At 46.0% G+C, this 21,888-nt stretch overlaps 1 protein-coding gene across 1 annotated transcript in view; it reads left to right on the top strand.

The window, feature by feature from the left end:
- espnla (espin like a) overlaps positions 1-21,888 on the top strand; it is a 46,891-nt gene that overhangs the window by 11,751 nt on the left and 13,252 nt on the right. Inside the window, exons 4-6 of the mRNA XM_071346578.1 lie at positions 4,647-4,829; positions 5,086-5,217; positions 20,759-20,929. Coding sequence (XP_071202679.1) covers positions 4,647-4,829; positions 5,086-5,217; positions 20,759-20,929 — 486 coding nt within the window. The remainder of the gene's footprint in view (positions 1-4,646; positions 4,830-5,085; positions 5,218-20,758; positions 20,930-21,888) is intronic.

A 21,888-nucleotide genomic window follows, 5' to 3' on the forward strand; every position in this document is an offset into this window, starting at 1 on the left:
TTCATGTCTGAATCACGCGTCCTACTGTAGGTAAGCCCAGGTTCATATCTGAATCACGTGTCCTACTGTAGGTAAGCCCAGGTTCATGTCTGAATCACGCGTCCTACTGTAGGTAAGCCCAGGTTCATGTCTGAATCACGCGTCCTACTGTAGGTAAGCCCAGGTTCATGTCTGAATCACGCGTCCTACTGTAGGTAAGCCCAGGTTCATGTCTGAATCACGCGTCCTACTGTAGGTAAGCCCAGGTTCATGTCTGAATCACGCGTCCTACTGTAGGTAAGCCCAGGTTCATGTCTGAATCACGCGTCCTACTGTAGGTAAGCCCAGGTTCATGTCTGAATCACGCGTCCTACTGTAGGTAAGCCCAGGTTCATGTCTGAATCACGCGTCCTACTGTAGGTAAGCCCAGGTTCATGTCTGAATCACGCGTCCTACTGTAGGTAAGCCCAGGTTCATGTCTGAATCACGCGTCCTACTGTAGGTAAGCCCAGGTTCATGTCTGAATCACGCGTCCTACTGTAGGTAAGCCCAGGTTCATGTCTGAATCACGTGTCCTACTGTAGGTAAGCCCAGGTTCATGTCTGAATCACGCGTCCTACTGTAGGTAAGCCCAGGTTCATGTCTGAATCACGTGTCCTACTGTAGGTAAGCCCAGGTTCATGTCTGAATCACGTGTCCTACTGTAGGTAAGCCCAGGTTCATGTCTGAATCACGCGTCCTACTGTAGGTAAGCCCAGGTTCATGTCTGAATCACGTGTCCTACTGTAGGTAAGCCCAGGTTCATGTCTGAATCACGTGTCCTACTGTAGGTAAGCCCAGGTTCATGTCTGAATCACGTGTCCTACTGTAGGTAAGCCCAGGTTCATGTCTGAATCACGTGTCCTACTGTAGGTAAGCCCAGGTTCATGTCTGAATCACGTGTCCTACTGTAGGTAAGCCCAGGTTCATGTCTGAATCACGCGTCCTACTGTAGGTAAGCCCAGGTTCATGTCTGAATCACGCGTCCTACTGTAGGTAAGCCCAGGTTCATGTTTGAATCACGCGTCCTACTGTAGGTAAGCCCAGGTTCATGTCTGAATCACGTGTCCTACTGTAGGTAAGCCCAGGTTCATGTCTGAATCACGCGTCCTACTGTAGGTAAGCCCAGGTTCATGTCTGAATCACGTGTCCTACTGTAGGTAAGCCCAGGTTCATGTCTGAATCACGTGTCCTACTGTAGGTAAGCCCAGGTTCATGTCTGAATCACGCGTCCTACTGTAGGTAAGCCCAGGTTCATGTCTGAATCACGTGTCCTACTGTAGGTAAGCCCAGGTTCATGTCTGAATCACGCGTCCTACTGTAGGTAAGCCCAGGTTCATGTCTGAATCACGTGTCCTACTGTAGGTAAGCCCAGGTTCATGTCTGAATCACGCGTCCTACTGTAGGTAAGCCCAGGTTCATGTCTGAATCACGCGTCCTACTGTAGGTAAGCCCAGGTTCATGTCTGAATCACGCGTCCTACTGTAGGTAAGCCCAGGTTCATGTCTGAATCACGCGTCCTACTGTAGGTAAGCCCAGGTTCATATCTGAATCACGTGTCCTACTGTAGGTAAGCCCAGGTTCATGTCTGAATCACGTGTCCTACTGTAGGTAAGCCCAGGTTCATGTCTGAATCACGCGTCCTACTGTAGGTAAGCCCAGGTTCATGTCTGAATCACGTGTCCTACTGTAGGTAAGCCCAGGTTCATGTCTGAATCACGCGTCCTACTGTAGGTAAGCCCAGGTTCATGTCTGAATCACGCGTCCTACTGTAGGTAAGCCCAGGTTCATGTCTGAATCACGCGTCCTACTGTAGGTAAGCCCAGGTTCATGTCTGAATCACGCGTCCTACTGTAGGTAAGCCCAGGTTCATGTCTGAATCACGCGTCCTACTGTAGGTAAGCCCAGGTTCATGTCTGAATCACGCGTCCTACTGTAGGTAAGCCCAGGTTCATGTCTGAATCACGTGTCCTACTGTAGGTAAGCCCAGGTTCATGTCTGAATCACGTGTCCTACTGTAGGTAAGCCCAGGTTCATGTCTGAATCACGCGTCCTACTGTAGGTAAGCCCAGGTTCATGTCTGAATCACGTGTCCTACTGTAGGTAAGCCCAGGTTCATGTCGCACCCTACAGTACATCTAGAACAGATGTTTTATTTTTATTAAATGTTTTATTTTTATTAAATGTTTTATTTTTATTCGATGTTTTATTTTTTAGTGGGAAGATCAAATGTAATAGTGTGGATAGATTGTAGATTCCATCAGTGTAATTGTCTGTATCATTTCCAAACCCCCATATATTTTTTTGTAAATATATATATATATATATACAGTATTCAGACCCCTTGACTTTTCCCACATTTTGTTATGTTTATGGCCTTTTTCCAAAATGGATTAAATATGTTTTTCCCTCAGCAATCTACACACAATACCGCATAATGAAAAAGCAAATGTATTAAAAATGAATCAGAAATAGCTTATTTACATAAGTAAATAAGGTGCATCCTTTTTTCATTGATCATCCTTGAGATGTTTCTACAACTTGATTGGAGTCCACCTGTGGTAATTTCAATTGATTGGACATGATTTGGAAAGGCACACACCTGTCTATATAAGGTCCCACAGTTGACAGTGCATGTCAGAGCAACAACCAAGCCATGAGGTCGAAGGAATTGTCCATAGAGCTCCGAGACAGGATTGTGTCGAGGCACAGATCTGGGGCAGGGTACCAAAAAACATCTGCAGCATTGAAGGTCCCCAAACAAATTGGCCTCCATCATTCTTAAATGGAAGCACCACCAAGACTCTTCCTAGAGCTGTTCGACCGCCCCAAACTGAGTAATCGGGGGAGAAGGGCCTTGGTCAGGGAGGTGACCAAGAACCAGATGGTCACTCTGACAGAGCTGTAGAGTTCCTTTGTTGAGATGGGAGAAACTTCCAGAAGGACAACCATCTCCGACGCACTCCACCAATCAGGCCTTTATGGTAGTGTGGCCAAAAGCCACTCCTTAGTAAAAAGCACATTACAGCCCGCTTGGACTTTTCCAAGAGGTACCCACAGACTCTCAGACCATGAGAAACAAGATTCTCTGGTCTGATGTAACCAAGATTGAACTCTTTGGCCTGAACGCCAAGCGTCACATCTGGAGGAGACCTGGCACCATCCCTACGGTGAAGCATGGTGGTGGCAGCATGCGAGAAATTGCCAAGAAACTGAAGATCTCGTACAACGCTGTTTTTCAGTAGCAGGGACTGGGAGACTAGTAAGGATTGAGGCAAAGATGAACGGAGCAAAGTACAGAGAGATCCTTGATGAAATCCTGCTCCAGAGCACACAGGACCTCAGACTGGGGCGAAGGGTCACCTTCCAACAGGACAGCGACCCTAAGCACACAGCCAAGACAACGAAGGAGTCGCTTCGGGACAAGTCTCTGAATGTCCTTGAGTGGCCCAGCCAGGGCCCGGACTTGAACCCGATCAAACATCTCTGGAGAGACCTGAAAATAGCTGTGCAGCGACGCTCCCCATCCAACCTTACAGAACTTGGGAGAAACTCCCCAAATAGTTTGAGCTGTTCTGTGAAGGAAGTAGTACACAGCGTTGTACGAGATCTTCAGTTTCTTGGCAATTTCTCGCATGGAATAGCCTTAATTTCTCAGAACAAGAATAAACTGACGAGTTTCAGAGGGAAGGTCTTTGGCTCAAACGCATTAAGAAGGAAAGAACCAATCAGTTGTGTTGTGACAAGGTCGGGGTGGTATACAGAAGATAGCCCTATTTGGTAAAAGACCATATCCATATTATGGTAAGAACAGCTCAAATAAGCAAAGAGAAACAACAGGCAAAGGGTGGCTACTTTGAAGAATCTCAAATATGAAATATATTTTGATTTGTTTAACACTATTTTGGTTACGACATGATTCCATATGTGTAATTTCATAGTGTTGATGTCTTCACTATTATTCTACAATGTAGAAAATAGTACAAATTTAAGAAAAAAAACCTCACGTCTATCTCTGAATCCCATCCAGTTTGATTTATATTTTGCCATATCTTTCTTAACTGTGCTGTTTCACCAAATTTCTGAACCAACACGGCTACGCTAGTTGTCATAGTAACAACAGGTGTGTGTGTGTGTGTGTGTGTGTGAGCAGTGGTGTAGGCTGATTGGTGGTGGTGCTCGTGCTTCCTGTCACTCTCTGAAGTTATGTAGCAACCTATATACATTTTACGGACACAGTATATTTTACATTAGTTATGTTGTTGTTTTTTCCCACCCTTCAGATGGTATTAGTTTACTATGTTGAGTTATAAGTTCCTGCGACAGACAAGCTTCCTTTCCAGGGGTTGTTCTTGATCATCAAAGCTACCTCAGAAGGATTACTTTCTTATGTTGAAACCTTCTCCTCCCCTGTCGTTTGTTTCTCACAGGCCACCTTAATATTCTGGTCTGTTGTCATTTGTCCCTCGCAGGCCACCTTAACATCCTGGTCTTACATTTGTCCCTTGCAGGCCACCTTAACATCCTGGTCTGACATTTGTCCCTCGCAGGCCACCTCAACATCCTGGTCTGACATTTGTCCCTCGCAGGCCACCTTAACATCCTGGTCTGACATTTGTCCCTCGCAGGCCACCTTCACAGACCTTAGCCTGCAGTGCCAGGACAGGGAGGGAGCGACTGCTCTTCACTTTGCGGCCAGTGGAGGGCACCATCGCATCCTGGAGAGGCTGCTCCGCATGGGGGCAAAGGTCATCAGAGACGACTGGGGGGGAACCCCTCTTCACGACGCTGCTGAGAATGGAGAGCTGGAGGTGGGAGATGTGACAAAATCATGGGGCTGTATTTTATCAAGAGTTTCAGAGTGGGGGTGCTGATCTAGGATCTGGTGCCCCTTTGTCCATGTCATCTTATTCACAGTGGTCTAAAAGGTAAAACTGATCTTAAAATCAGAACTCCTAAGTATCTACAGTATATTAAAGTCATGTTAAGTCATAGTAACAGAGGTTTTGTATGTAAATGTATGTTTTGATTCAGTCTGTTTGCTGAACTGTTTCCCCTCCTTTCTAGTGCTGCAGGATCCTGTTAGCCAACCAGGTGAGCCCATCGGAGCAGGACATAGATGGGTTCACAGCAGCAGACCTTGCGGAGTACAACGGACACTACGACTGTGCCGGTTACCTCCGAGCCGTGGAGACATGCGTAAGACCCAAAACCTCCGGCTACCGAGCCGTGGAGACATGCGTAAGACCCAAAACCTCCGGCTACCGAGCCGTGGAGACATGCGTAAGACCCAAAACCTCCGGCTACCGAGCCGTGAAGACACGCATAAGACCCAAACCCTTTCGTTTTATACCGTCTTTCTTAGTTCAGATATGATATATTCTTGTTTTGTGGCCTCTGTTAACTGTCTATTGTTCCCAAGCATCTTTTTGCATTATAATCCAAGTCAGAACAAGCTTTAAAACATCTAAAATAGGAGAACTGTTTTGTCTCTTACTGTCATATTGTGATCTGTCCATTTACTTATTTGAGTTTTTATTTAACTAGGCAAGTCCGTTAAGAACAAATTATTATTTACAATGATGGCCTACTTGTAAAGCCCCCCCCCCCCCCAACCCCTTCTCTAACATGGGTGATGCTGGGCCAATTTTGCGCCTCCTTATGGGACTCCTGATCTCTGGCGGTGCACAATTGGCCCAGCGTGGTCCGGGTTAGGGGGAGGGTCCATGTGTGTAGTGTTCAGACCTTCAGCCTTGTTCACACTACAGGCCTCAATGCTCCAATCAGTTTTGTTTTTTCAAATCTATTTTGGAATAGTTGACTGTCCAAAACAACAAGTTACAAGTGACCGAATCACACGTGTTCAAGCAGCAGTCATTAGCTGACACGGCTACGCTAGTTGTCATAGTAACAACAGGTGTGTGTGTGTGTGAGCAGTGGTGTAGGCTGATTGGTGGTGGTGCTCGTGCTTCCTGTCACTCTCTGAAGTTATGTAGCAAGCTAAGGTGACAACCATGACAACCATGGACGTGTCCCAGTTGCTTTGAATGTTCCAAATCATAGCGTAAGAACACTTTTAAAGCCTCGAAACTAGTCCTTTTATTTTTGCTGTGTGAATGTGTGTATTGCTGCGTGGATGTGTGTGTGTGTGTGTGTATTGTGTGTGCTCGCCTCAATCCACCACGTCCACAGTTATTCACACCCATAAATACACAGTAACAGCAGCTCTACCTGACAGCCCATAGATACACAGTGATGTGTCCCCTTCACAGTAACAGCAGCTCCACCTGACAGCCCATAGTTACCCAGTGATGTGTCCCCTTCACAGTAACAGCAGCTCCACCTGACAGCCCATAGATACAGTGATGTGTCCCCTTCACAGTAACAGCAGCTCTACCTGACAGCCCATAGTTACCCAGTGATGTGTCCCCTTCACAGGAACAGCAGCTCCACCTGACAGCCCATAGTTACCCAGTGATGTGTCCCCTTCACAGTAACAGCAGCTCCACCTGACAGCCCATAGTTACCCAGTGATGTGTCCCCTTCACAGTAACAGCAGCTCCACCTGACAGCCCATAGTTACCCAGTGATGTGTCCCCTTCACAGTAACAGCAGCTCTACCTGACAGCCCATAGTTACCCAGTGATGTGTCCCCTTCACAGTAACAGCAGCTCCACCTGACAGCCCATAGTTACCCAGTGATGTGTCCCCTTCACAGTAACAGCAGCTCTACCTGACAGCCCATAGTTACCCAGTGATGTGTCCCCTTCACAGTAACAGCAGCTCCACCTGACAGCCCATAGTTACCCAGTGATGTGTCCCCTTCACAGTAACAGCAGCTCCACCTGACAGCCCATAGTTACCCAGTGATGTGTCCCCTTCACAGGAACAGCAGCTCCACCTGACAGCCCATAGTTACCCAGTGATGTGTCCCCTTCACAGTAACAGCAGCTCCACCTGACAGCCCATAGTTACCCAGTGATGTGTCCCCTTCACAGTAACAGCAGCTCCACCTGACAGCCCATAGTTACCCAGTGATGTGTCCCCTTCACAGTAACAGCAGCTTTACCTGACAGCCCATAGATACCCAGTGATGTGTCCCCTTCACAGTAACAGCAGCTCCACCTGACAGCCCATAGTTACCCAGTGATGTGTCCCCTTCACAGTAACAGCAGCTCTACCTGACAGCCCATAGTTACCCAGTGATGTGACCCCTTCACAGTAACAGCAGCTCTACCTGACAGCCCATAGTTACCCAGTGATGTGTCCCCTTCACAGTAACAGCAGCTCTACCTGACAGTCCATAGTTACCCAGTGATGTGTCCCCTTCACAGTAACAGCAGCTCCACCTGACAGCCCATAGTTACCCAGTGATGTGTCCCCTTCACAGTAACAGCAGCTCTACCTGACAGCCCATAGTTACCCAGTGATGTGTCCCCTTCACAGTAACAGCAGCTCTACCTGACAGCCCATAGTTACCCAGTGATGTGTCCCCTTCACAGTAACAGCAGCTCTACCTGACAGCCCATAGTTACCCAGTGATGTGTCCCCTTCACAGTAACAGCAGCTCTACCTGACAGCCCATAGATACACAGTGATGTGTCCCCTTCACAGTAACAGCAGCTCTACCTGACAGCCCATAGATACACAGTGATGTGTCCCCTTCACAGTAACAGCAGCTCTACCTGACAGCCCATAGATACACAGTGATGTGTCCCCTTCACAGTAACAGCAGCTCTACCTGACAGCCCATAGATACACAGTGATGTGTCCCCTTCACAGTAACAGCAGCTCTACCTGACAGCCCATAGATACACAGTGATGTGTCCCCTTCACAGTAACAGCAGCTCTACCTGACAGCCCATAGATACACAGTGATGTGTCCCCTTCACAGTAACAGCAGCTCTACCTGACAGCCCATAGATACACAGTGATGTGTCCCCTTCACAGTAACAGCAGCTCTACCTGACAGCCCATAGATACACAGTGATGTGTCCCCTTCACAGGAACAGTAACAATAGTAGTGTACTATATAGGGAATAGGGTGCCATTTGGAGAGTACCCAGCGAGGCTTGGCTGACGGAGTTAGCCTCACCTCCCCTCCACCTAAAATAACCCTCCTTCCTCTTGTTAACAATGGGACAGCTAATTAACTGTGGGGCTCCTGGCGCTGCAGTGTTGCAGCTGTGGTTTGGAGCCGCCGTGAGCCCCTGGGGCCTATCAGTTACCCCAGATAGGAAGCTCAGGTGGCGGGGAGAGGGCCTGGCCTAGGGGCCTGAGCCGGTTATGAGATCTGAGGGCTTCGGTTTCATCATTTTTACCCGTGGTTGTGAAGCCTGGAACCGGAAACTCTATCCCTCAGGAGCAGAGATGTCATGTTGGCTTCAAACACACGTCGTCCTCGGTTTGATTGTGTGTCCTGTTCTGTTTCCAGATCACACATTACACATAGCATATCATATTATGGTGGAATGGGTTGTTTTCTCCGCAGATTAGATTAAAATAGGGCTTTGGTGAAATGTTCTCAACTAAGACTTTTTAATCTATTTAATCCCATGAAATTGAAGGCATTGCGAACAGTAGTTCTGTGAAATATCTTGCAGTATAATTCCACTACGTCGTTTTAATTACACGTCCTTTAGTGTCACACGTTCACAGAGCACTGTGTAATTCACAGCGTTGTAGGGTTTCTGTTCGTGTAGCTCACATGGTTGTAGTGTTTCTGTCTGTTCTAAAGTGTCTGTCCGTCACTTTGTCTCGTTTCCCGATCTGCAGCTTTAACGGGCCTGGTGGCCAGAGAGTTGCGTACTAGGCATTTCCTGATGTTTGGTTTTCTCCTAAAGAGGTCACCTTCCCTCCTCCTTATTTAGCTAGCGTTCTGCTACAGCCATCCAGTCAGTCAGTCAGCCATCCAGCTATCCAGCCATCCAGTCAGTCAGCCAGCTATCCAGCCATCCAGTCAGTCAGCCAGCCATCCAGCTATCCAGTCAGCCAGCTATCCAGCCATCCAGTCAATCAGCCAGCCATCCAGTCAATCAGCCAGCCATCCAGTCAGTCGGCCAGCCATCCAGCTATCCAGTCAGCCAGCCATCCAGTCAGTCAGCCAGCTATCCAGTCAGCCAGCCATCCAGCTATCCAGTCAGTCAGCCAGCCATCCAGCTATCCAGTCAGTCAGCCAGTCATCCAGCTATCCAGCCATCCAGTCAGTCAGCCAGCCAGCCAGCAGTCATCCAGTCAGTCAGCCATCCAGCCAGCCATCCAGTCAGTCAGCCAGTCAGCAGCCATCCAGTCAGCCAGCTATCCAGCCATCCAGTCAGTCAGCCAGCCATTCAGCTATCCAGTCAGTCAGCCAGCCAGTCAGCAGCCATCCAGTCAGCCAGCCAGCCAGCCAGCCAGCAGCTCTGCTCACCTCTTACCGGCAGTAGTGCCTCTCCTTCAGAAACAGCTGCAATCAAATAAACAACCTTGTGGTGTTGGGTTTATTTTACACGCATTGAGGGCTTTGTCCCAAATCGCACCTATTCTCTTTATGGTGCACTATATAGGGAATAGGGTGCGATTTGGGACACAGACTAGGACTTCCGCTCTTCATTCACACACAAAGACAGTGGACTTCTTGAAATGTGTTTTATTTATTTCTTACATAGGAAAGTCAAGAAAAGGCCTTCACATCCATCAGCTCCATCAAACATAAATCATGAAACAGGGATAAGGATCGGCTAAAACAGGGATAAGGGTCGGCTGAAACAGGGATAAGGGTCGGCTAAAACAGGGATAAGGGTCGGCTGAAACGGGGATGAGGGTCGGCTGAAACGGGGATGAGGGTCGGCTGAAACGGGGATGAGGGTCGGCTGAAACGGGGATGAGGGTCGGCTGAAACGGGGATGAGGGTCGGCTGAAACGGGGATGAGGGTCGGCTGAAACGGGGATGAGGGTCGGCTGAAACGGGGATGAGGGTCGGCTGAAACGGGGATGAGGGTCGGCTGAAACGGGGATGAGGGTCGGCTGAAACGGGGATGAGGGTCGGCTGAAACGGGGATGAGGGTCGGCTGAAACGGGGATGAGGGTCGGCTGAAACGGGGATACGGATCGGCTGAAACGGGGATACGGATCGGCTGAAACGGGGATACGGATCGGCTGAAACGGGGATACGGATCGGCTGAAACGGGGATACGGATCGGCTGAAACGGGGATACGGATCGGCTGAAACAGGATTAATGATCTGATGAAACGGGGATAATGATCAGCAGAAACATGTTTCCACTTCAAAATAACAGCACTTACAGTTGACCGAGGCAGAAATTTGTCGAACTGACTTGTTGGAAAGGTGGCATCCTATGACTGTGCCACTTTGAAAGTCGCTGAGTTCTTCAGTAAGGCCATTCTACTGCCAGTGTTTGTCTATTGAGATTGCATGGTTGTGTGCTCGATTTTATAAACCTGTCAGCAACGGGTGTGGCTGAAATATCCGATCCATTCATTTGAATTCGTGTCCACATACATTTTGTGTATAAAATGTCTCTTTTCCAGCAGCTTTGACAGATTTAGGTGTCGTACCAAATGACACCCTATTCCCTATGGGTCCTGGTCAAAAGTAGTGCACTATAAAGGGAATAGGATGCCATTGGGACAGTTCTCTTCCTTTGTTCGGTGCTACAGCAACATAGCAATTGGTTTGTCCTGCATTAGGGACATTACCGGCCATCCCATCCTGCACCTTAATAATTAACACCATTCTCCGATCAGTGTTATTGTTTATTGGCTGGCAGAGCGGCCCTCGGGGCAGTGTGGAGGCTAGCTGTCTGTGTTCATGGGGGTGTCAAACACCTACCCGAATGACTGGCTGCCTGGTTATCTGGCAGGCTGGATGGCTGGCTGACTGACTGGGTGTGATGTATCGGCAGATTCTGTCACATCTTCATCATTGAGGGCTGACTGACTGGATCACTAACTAACTGACTGACTGGAGGACGTAGCATCACTCGGGTCTGAGCCGTAAGTTACTTATTGATTTTGTTGATTGCTATGGATTTATTTGATACAAGGCTTTTAAGTCAAACGCTTGTTGTTGATTTACTAGGCCAGGGGTAGGATACTATACTGATGCAACATGCAACAATTTTGAACATTTTACTGAGTTACAGTTCGCATAAGGAAATCAGTCAATTGAAATAAATAAATGAGGCACTAATCTATGGATTTCACATGACTTGGGAATACAGATATGCATCATGTTGGTCACAGATACCTTTAAAAAAAAGGTAGGGGCGTGGATCAGGAAACCAGTCAGTATCTGGTGTGACCAACATTTGCCTCACGCAGTGCGACTTTGCAAAGAGTTGATCAGGTTGTTGATTGTGGCTTACTCCTCTTGAATGTCTGTGGGAAGTTGCTGGATATTGGCAGGAACTGGAGCACGCTGTCGTACACGTCGATCCAGAGCATCCCAAACATGCTCAATTGGTGACATGTCTGGTGCTTACATAGACCATTGAAGAACTGGGACATTTTTTAGCTTCCAGGAATTGTATACAGATCCTTGCGACATGAGACTGTTAATTATCATGCTGAAACATGTAGTGATGGCGGTGGATAAATGACACGGCAATGGGCCTCAGGTTCTCGTCAAGATATCTTTGTGCATTCAAATAGCCATCGATAAAATGAAATTGTGTTCGTTGTCCGTAGCTTATGCCTGCCCATACCATAACCCCACCTCCACCATGGGGCACTCTGTTCACACCATTTTTATTTTTTATTTTATTTTTATTTCACCTTTATTTAACCAGGTAGGCTAGTTGAGAACAAGTTCTCATTTGCAACTGCGACCTGGCCAAGATAAAGCATAGCAGTGTGAACAGACAACACAGAGTTACACATGGAGTAAACAATAAACAAGTCAATAACATGGTAGAAAAAAAGAGAATCTATATACAATGTGTGCAAAAGGCATGAGGTAGGCAATAAATCGAATAATTACAATTTAGCAGATTAACACTGGAGTGATAAATCATCAGATGATCATGTGCAAGAAGAGATACTGGTGTGCAAAAGAGCAGAAAAGTAAATAAATAAAAGCAGTATGGGGGGTGAGGTAGGTAAATTGGGTGGGTAGTTTACAGATGGACTATGTACAGCTGCAGCGATCGGTTAGCTGCTCGGATAGCAGCTAGCATTGACATTGACATCAGCAAAACGCTCGCCCACACATCACCATAAATGTGGTCTGTGGTTTTGAGGCCGGTTAGATGTACTGCCAAATTCTCTAAAACGACATTGGAAGCAGTGTTATTCATGGATGTCAAGGGAAGCTAGACTTCGCCAAAAAATGTACCAAGAAAGAAATTCGAAAACATTAAATGTATCTTTCGTCTCTCTGTGTTTCATAATTTTCCTTCAATTCGCAAGGTGCTAAATGTACACTACATGATCAAAAGTATGTGGACACATACCATGGGCATTAATATGGAGTTGGTCCCCCCTTTGCTGCTACAACAGCCTCCACTCTTCTGGGAAGGCTTTCCACTAGATGTTGGAACATTGCTGCGGGAACTTGCTTCCATTCAGCCACAAGAGCATTAGTGAGGTCGGGCACTGATGTTGGGCGAATAGGCCTGGCTTGCAGTCGGCCTTCCAATTCATCCCAAAGGTGTTCGATGAGGTTGAGGTCAGGGCTCTGTGCAGGCCAGTCAAGTTTATCCATTTTTGTATGCAACTCGTTATGTGAATGGGGGCATCAAGGCAAAGGGTGGCTAATCTAAAATATATTTGGTTAGTATGTGTTATTTCATAGTTTTGATGTCTTCACTATTATTCTACAATGTATAAAATAAAGAAAAACCATTGAATGACCATTGAGGTGTGTCCAAACGTTTGACTAGTACTGTAAATTAATGGTAAATAATGAATCGTATCATTTTGGAGTCACTTTTATTGTAAATAAAAATGTGAATATATTTTTAAACACTTCTACATTAATGTGGATGCTACAATGATTATGGATAATCCTGAATGAATCTTGTATAATCATGAGTGAGAAAGTTACAGATGCAATAATATCATACACCCAAGACATGCTAACCTCTCACCATTACAATAACAGGGGAGGTTAGCATACCCCCAAGACACGCTAACCTCTCACCATTACAATAACAGGGGAGGTTAGCATACCCCCAAGACACGCTAACCTCTCACCATTACAATAACAGGGGAGATTAGCATTTTATATCATACCCCCAAGGCACGCTAACCTCTCACCATTACAATAACAGGGGAGGTTAGCATACCCCCAAGACATGCTAATCTCTCACCATTACAATAACAGGGGAGATTAGCATTTTATATCATACCCCAAGACATGCTAACCTCTCACCATTACAATAACAGGGGAGATTAGCATTTTATATCATACCCCAATACATGCTAACCTCTCACCATTACAATAACAGGGGAGATTAGCATTTTATATCATACCCCAAGACATGCTAACCTCTCAACATTACCATAACAGGGGAGATTAGCCTGTTATATCCTACCCCAGGACATGCTAACCTCTCACCATTACAATAACAGGGGAGGTTAGCATTTTATATCATAACCCAGGACATGCTAACCTCTCACCATTACAATAACAGGGGAGGTTAGCATTTTATATCATAACCCAGGACATGCTAACCTCTCACCATTACAATAACAGGGGATGTTAGCATTTTATATCATACCCCAAGACATGCTAACCTCCCACCATTACAATAACAGGGGATGTTAGCATTTTATATCATACCCCAAGACATGCTAACCTCTCATTACAATAACAGGGGAGGTTAGCATTTTATATCATACCCCAAGATATGCTAACCTCTCATTACAATAACAGGGGAGGTTAGCATTTTATATCATACCCCAAGACATGCTAATCTCTCATTACAATAACAGGGGAGGTTAGCATTTTATATCATACCCCCAAGACATGCTAACCTCTCACCATTACAATAACAGGGGAGATTAGCCTTTTATATCATACCCCAGGACATGCTAACCTCTCACCATTACAACAACAGGGGAGATTAGCCTTTTATATCATACCCCAGGACATGCTAACCTCTCACCATTACAATAACAGGGGATGTTAGCATTTTATATCATACCCCAAGACATGCTAACCTCCCACCATTACAATAACAGGGGATGTTAGCATTTTATATCATACCCCAAGACATGCTAACCTCTCATTACAATAACAGGGGAGGTTAGCATTTTATATCATACCCCAAGATATGCTAACCTCTCATTACAATAACAGGGGAGGTTAGCATTTTATATCATACCCCAAGACATGCTAACCTCTCATTACAATAACAGGGGAGGTTAGCATTTTATATCATACCCCAAGACAGGCTAACCTCTCATTACAATAACAGGGGAGGTTAGCATTTTATATCATACCCCAAGACATGCTAACCTCTCATTACAATAACAGGGGAGATTAGCATTGTATATCATACCCCAAGACATGCTAACCTCTCATTACAATAACAGGGGAGATTAGCATTTTATATCATACCCCAAGACATGCTAACCTCACACCATTACAATAACAGGGGAGGTTAGCATTTTATATCATACCCCAAGACATGCTAACCTCTCATTACAATAACAGGGGAGGTTAGCATTTTATATCATACCCCCAAGACATGCTAACCTCACACCATTACAATAACAGGGGAGGTTAGCATTTTATATCATACCCCAAGACATGCTAACCTCTCATTACAATAACAGGGGAGATTAGCATTTTTGGGGGGGTATGATATTTGTGCGTCTAACTTTCTCACTCATCATTATTCCCAATTCATTCAGGATTGTCCAACAAATTTATAGAGTCACAACCTTGATATAGCCGTTGTGTGCAATGAATATGGTCCCAAATACTTAACTTTTTATTACTTTAATATACATAAGTGAATTTGTCCCAATGATTTTGGTCCATTAAATTGGGGGGACTATGTACAAAAAACTGCTGTACTTTATAAACGGTTCACCCAATATGGATGAGAATACCATCAATTTTATGCTGACAGTCTGTACATTTACCTCATAGTCATTGAGTTTTGAGTTTGAGTACTCATTCAAGGGTTTTTCTTTATTTTTACTATTTTCTATATTGTAGAATAGTGACGACATCAAAACTATGAAATAATACATATGGAATCATGTAGTAACCAAAAGAGCGTTAAACAAATCAAAATAGATTTTAGATAATTCAAAGTAGCCACCCTTTGCCTTGATGACAGTCTTGCACACGCTAGGCATTCTCTCAACCAGCATCATGAGGAATTATTTTCCAACAGTCTTGAAGGAGTTCCCACATGCTGAGCACTTGGCTGCTTTTCCATCCCTCTGCGGTCCAACTCATCCCAAACTATCTCATTTGGGTTGAGGTCAGGTGATTGTGGAGGCCATGTAATCTGATGCAGCACTCCATCACTCTCCTTCTTGGTCAAATATCCCTTACACAGCCTGGAAGTGTGTTTTGGGTCATTGTCCTGTTGAAAAACAAATGATAGTCCCAATAAGCGCAAACCAGATGGGATGGCATATCGCTGCAGAATGCTGTGGTAGCCATACTGGTTAAGTGTGCCTTGAATTCTAAATAAATCACTGACAGTGTCACCAGCAAAGCACCCACACTTCCTCCTCCATGCTTCACGGTAGGAACCACACATACGGAGATCATCCATTCACCCACACCATCACACCTCCTCCTCCATGCGTATGTGGGAACTCCTTCAAGATTGTTGGAAAAGCATTCCTCATGAAGCTGGTTGAGAGAATGCCAAATAGGACTATCTTCTGTATACCAACCCTACAACACAACTGATTGGCTCAAAAGCATTAAGAAGGAAAGACATTCCACAAATTAACTTTTAACAAGGCACACCTGTTAATTGAAATGCATTCCAGGTGACCACCTTATGAAGCTGGCTGAGAGAATGCCAAGAGTGTGCAAAGCTGTCATCAAGGCAACGGGTGGCTACTTTGAAGAATCTCAAATATCAAATATATTTTGATCTGTTTAACACTTTTTTTGGTTACTACGTGATTCCATATGTGTTATTTCATAGTTAATATGTCTTCACTATTATTCTACAATGTAGAAAATAGTTTAAAAAAAATGGGGGAATGAGTAGGTGTGTCCAAACACATACTGGTAAAACAGTATGTAAACATTATTTAAGTGACCAATGTTCAATGACTATGTTCAGTTGAAGTCGGAAGTTTATATACACTTAGGTTGGAGTCATTAAAACTCGTTTTTCAACCACTCCACAAGTGTCTTGTTAACAAACTATAGTTTTGGCAAGTCGGTTAGGACATCTACTTTTTGCATGACACAAGGCATTTTTCCAACAATTGTTTACAGACAGATTATTTCACTTATAATTCACTGTATCACAATTCCAGTGGGTCAGAAGTTTACATACACTAAGTTGACTGTGCCTTTAAACAGCTTGGAAAATTCCGGAAAATTATGTCATGGCTTTAGAAGCTTCTGATAGGCCAATTGACATAATTTGAGTCAATTGGAGGTGTACCTGTGGATGTATTTCAAGGCCTACCTTCAAACTGAACCTCTTTGCTTGACATCATGGGAAAATCAAAAGAAATCAGCCAAGACCTCAGAAAAAAAAGTGTAGATCTCCACAAGTCTGGTTCATCCTTGGGAGCAAATTCCAAATGCCTGAAGGTACCACGTTCATTTGTACAAACAATAGTACGCAAGTATAAACACCATGGGACCACGCAGCCGTCATACCGCTCAGGAAGGAGACAAGTTCTGTCTCCTAGAGATGAACGTACTTTGGTGCGAAAAGTGCAAATCAATTCCAGAACAACAGCAAAGGGCCTTGTGAAGATGCTGGAGGAAACGGGTACAAAAGTATCTATATCCACAGTAAAACGAGTCCTATATCGACATAACCTGAAAGGCCGTTCAGCAAGGAAGAAGCCACTGTTCCAAAACCGCCACAAAAAAAGCCAGACTATGGTTTGCAACTCCACATGGGGACAAAGATCGTACTTTTTGGAGAAATGTCCTCTGGTCTGATGAAACAAAATAGAACTGTTTGGCCATAATGACAATCTTTATGTTTGGAGGAAAAAGGGGGAGGCTTGCAAGCCGAAGAATACCATCCCAACCATGAAGCATGGGGATGGCAGCATCATGTGGGGGTGCTTTGCTGCTGGAGGGACTGTTTCACTTCACAAAATAGATGGCATCATGAGGCAGGACAAGTATGTGGATATATTGAAGCAACATCTCAAGACATCAGTCAGGAAGTTAAAGCTTGATCGCAAATGGGTCTTCCAAATGGACAATGACCCCAAGCATACTTCCAAAGTTGTGTCATAATGGCTTAAGGAAAACAAAGTCAAGGTATTGGAGTGGCCATCACAAAGCCCTGACCTCAATCCTATAGAAAATGTGTGGGCAGAACTGAAAAAGCGTGTGCGAGCAAGGAGGCCTAAAAACCTGACTCAGTTACACCAGCTCTGTCAGGAGGAATGGGCCAACATCCACCCAACTTATTGTGGGAAGCTTGTGGAAGGCTACCCGAAACGTTTGACTCAAGTTAAACAATTTAAAGGCAATGCTACCAAATACTAATTGAGTGTATGTAAACTTCTGACCCACTGGGAATGTGATGAAAGAAAAGAAATCTGAAATAAATAATTCTCTCTACTATTATTCTGACATTTCACATTCTTAAAATGAAGTGGTGATCCTAACTGACCTAAGACAGGGAATGTTTACTAGGATTAAAGTTCAGGAATTGTGAAAAACTGAGTTTAAATGTAGTTGGCTAAGGTGTATGTAAAGTTCCGACTTCAACTGTACATAGAGCAGCGCTCTAAGGTTCAGGGCAGGGTACTGGGCGGAGGCCAGCTAGTAGGTCGGTCCCAGCTTTGATGCACCCTTACTATCTCCGCCTGGAAGCGAGGTGAACAAGCCATTGCTCAGGTGGCTGAGGTCCTTGATGATCTTTTTGGGCTTTTTGTGACACCTGGTGCCTTAGATGTCTTGGAGGGCAGGCAAGTGTGCCCCCGGTGATGCGTCGTGTTGACCACACCACCCTTTGAAGAGCCCTGTGGTTGCGGATGGTGCAGTTGTCATACCAGGCGGTGATACAGCCCGACAGGATGCTCTCAATGGTGCATCTGCAGAAGTTAATGAAGGTGCTAGGGGCCAGGTTGAATTTCTTCAGCCTCCTGGGGTTGAAGAGTTGCTGTTGTGCCTTCTTCACCACACTGTCTGTGTGGATGGACCATTTCAGGTTGTGATGTGCACGCTGAGAAACTTGAAGCCCCCCCCCCCCCCCTCTAGTGGATGGGTGCGTGCTCTCTCTGCTACCTCCTAAAGTCCACGATCAGCTCCTTCATTTTGTTGACATTGAGGGAGAGGTTATTTTCCTGGCACCACTCCGCCAGGGCCCTCACCTCCTCCCTGTCGGCTGTCTCGTTGTTCTTGGTAATCAGGCCTACGATTTCAGTTTTGCGTGAATGCTGCCATCTATTCAGAAGGTTTTGGTTAGAATAATCCTCACACTGGGAACAACATCCTCTATACCACTTCCTGATGAACTCTGTCACCGAGTCAGTGTATACGTCAATGTTATTCTCAGAGGCAACCCGGAACATATCCCAGTCCGCTTGATCAAGACAATCTTGAAGCATAGATTCTGATTGGCCAGAACAACATTGAACAGTCCTTACCACGGGAACTTCCTGTTTACGTTTCTGCCTATAGGAAAGGAGGAGCAGAATGTGGAGGAGTGATCTGATTTTTCAAAAGTAGGGCAGGAGAGGGCTTCTTAGCCGTCCCGAAAGGGGGAGTAGCAATGGTCAAGAGTGTCTTGATGAACAAGTAGAGCAAGTGATGTGTTGATAAAACTTTGGTAGCATTTTTCTCAGATTTGCTTTATTGGTCCCAAGCTACAATAAATGCTCCCTCGGGATATGCATTTTCCAGTTTGCACAAAGTCCAATGTAGTTCCTTGAGAGACGTCGCGGTGTCAACTTTAGGGGGAATATACACGGCCGTGACGATGACCGAAGAGAATTCTCTCTGGAGATAATACAGTCGGCATTTTATAGTGCGATATTCCAGATTGGCGGAAGAAAAGGTCTTGAGTTCCTGTATGTACCATATTCACACCATGATAGTTAATCATGAAACATACATCTCCGCCTTTCTTCTTCCCGTAGAGTTCTTTCTTCCTTCCTGTCCGCGCGATGTATGGAGAACCCCGCTGGCTGTATGGACGGGGACAGTATATCCGGAGAGAGCTATGATTCCGGAAACAGAGTATGTTACAGTCCCCGATGTCTCCCTGGAAGGAGATCCTCGCTCTGAGCTCGTCTACTTTATTGTCCAGGGACTGAACATTAGCAAGTAATATACTTGTATGCGGTGAATAGTATGAACGCCTCCTGAGTTGGACTAAAATCTCACTCGGTATTCCTCTTCTTCGTCGGCGATGTCTTGGAGCAGCCCCTGAGATGAGTGAAAATGCTTCTGGAGGTATGAACAAAGAATCCACTTCAGGAAAGTCACAATTCTGGTCGAAACGCTGGTGACCGGCAATCTAATAACCATAAGTTGCTTTTGGCTGTAGGTAATAATGCAAGAAAATGTTCTGAGCAAATAATGTAAGAAATAACACAACAACAAAAATACTGCAAAGTCGGTTAGGAGTTAGGGACAGGGTGACCTTGTCTGTCCGCGCCATCTTGAAGTTAACTCCGCAGCGAGAGCAATGCCGCAGTGTCACAGCGTATTTGTGGCTGTTCCACATCAAAGTGGCGTGAGTGAGGAAATGGCTGGGACCACTCCTTAAAGACAAAGCACAATAGTGTTCTGCAGCGTATCAGCCCTGCCTTTGATGTTTAGTGTGTTCCAAATGGCACCCTATTCCCTATACTGTACACTAGAGCCTTAGGTGCTCTGGTCAACAGTAGTGCACTATACAGGGAATTAGGGTCCCGTTTGGAACACAGACGTTGTGGGTTTTATTCCTGTCCTTTGAGAGCAGAATTTGATCTGCATTCTGCATGGCCTCCATTAGGACATTACAGGTTCATTAGGGGAGATCTAAATGCTTCCATATATCCTGCATCATCCCCACAGGGGTTGAAATCCTGCCAATACATGCAAGGTTTGTTTCTTTCTTCTCCTCTCCCTAATCCTCTATTTCTTTATTTTCCTCTCCTCTCTACACTGTCCTGAACTCATTGTACCTCTCCGATCTGAGCTTCTTTCTCTCTCTCTCTCTCTCTCTCTCTCTCTCTCTCTCTCTCTCTCTCCCTCTCCCTCTCCCTCTCCCTCTCCCTCTCCCTCTGTCTGTCCGTCTGTCTGTCTGTCTGTCTGTCTGTCTGTCTGTCTGTCTGTCTGTCTCTGTCTGTCTCTGTCTGTCTCTGTCTGTCTCTGTCTGTCTCTGTCTGTCTCTGTCTGTCTCTGTCTCTCTGTCTCTCTGTCTCTCTGTCTGTCTGTCTCTCTGTCTCTCTGTCTGTCTGTCTGTCTCTCTGTCTCTCTGTCTCTCTGTCTCTCTGTCTCTCTGTCTCTCTGTCTCTCTCTCTCTCTCTCTGTCTCTCTGTCTCTCTGTCTTCTCTCTCTCTCTCTCTCTCTCTCTCTCTCTCTCTCTCTCTCTCTCTCTCTCTCCTCTCTCCTCTCTCTCTCCAGCCCTTCTCAGCAGACCAGCCAATAGAAGAACTAGGTCTGTTAGAGGAGGATGTGAGGGGGAGACAGGCTGTGGCGTGGCAGCCCAGTAAAGAGGACTACTACCGTCGCCTTAGCGACCCCGGCCTAGACTACTTCCACAATAACAACAAAACAAATATGGAGAGCTTAAAGGTGATTGGCTGACATACCCACAGTATGATACTGAGCTGATGGTTGGCATACTGATGGGCTTCTGGTGGGCTTCCCCTCTGAGTCTGGATCCTCTCTAGATGGGCTTCCCCTCTGAGTCTGGATCCTCTCTAGATGGGCTTCCCATCTGAGTCTGGATCCTCTCTAGATGGGCTTCCCCTCTGAGTCTGGATCCTCTCTAGATGGGCTTCCCATCTGAGTCTGGATCCTCTCTAGATGGGCTTCCCCTCTGAGTCTGGATCCTCTCTAGATGGGCTTCCCCTCTGAGTCTGGATCCTCTCTAGATGGGCTTCCCCTCCGAGTGGGTCCTCTCTAGATGGGCTTCCCATCTGAGTCTGGATCCTCTCTAGATGGGCTTCCCATCTGAGTCTGGTTCCTCTCTAGATGGGCTTCCCATCTGAGTCTGGATCCTCTCTAGATGGGCTTCCCATCTGAGTCTGGTTCCTCTCTAGATGGGCTTCCCATCTGAGTCTGGATCCTCTCTAGATGGGCTTCCCCTCCGAGTGGTTCCTCTCTAGATGGGCTTCCCCTCTGAGTCTGGATCCTCTCTAGATGGGCTTCCCCTCTGAGTCTGGTTCCTCTCTAGATGGGCTTCCCCTCTGAGTCTGGTTCCTCTCTAGATGGGCTTTCCCTCTGAGTCTGGATCCTCTCTAGATGGGCTTCCCCTCTGAGTCTGGATTCTCTCTAGATGGGCTTCCCATCTGAGTCTGGATCCTCTCTAGATGGGCTTCCCCTCTGAGTCTGGTTCCTCTCTAGATGGGCTTCCCCTCTGAGTCTGGATCCTCTCTAGATGGGCTTCCCCTCCGAGTGGTTCCTCTCTAGATGGGCTTCCCCTCTGAGTCTGGATCCTCTCTAGATGGGCTTCCCCTCTGAGTCTGGTTCCTCTCTAGATGGGCTTCCCCTCTGAGTCTGGTTCCTCTCTAGATGGGCTTTCCCTCTGA

The sequence above is a fragment of the Salvelinus alpinus genome, chromosome 16 (genome assembly GCF_045679555.1).
Source record: "Salvelinus alpinus chromosome 16, SLU_Salpinus.1, whole genome shotgun sequence".
Classification (NCBI taxonomy): domain Eukaryota; kingdom Metazoa; phylum Chordata; class Actinopteri; order Salmoniformes; family Salmonidae; genus Salvelinus; species Salvelinus alpinus.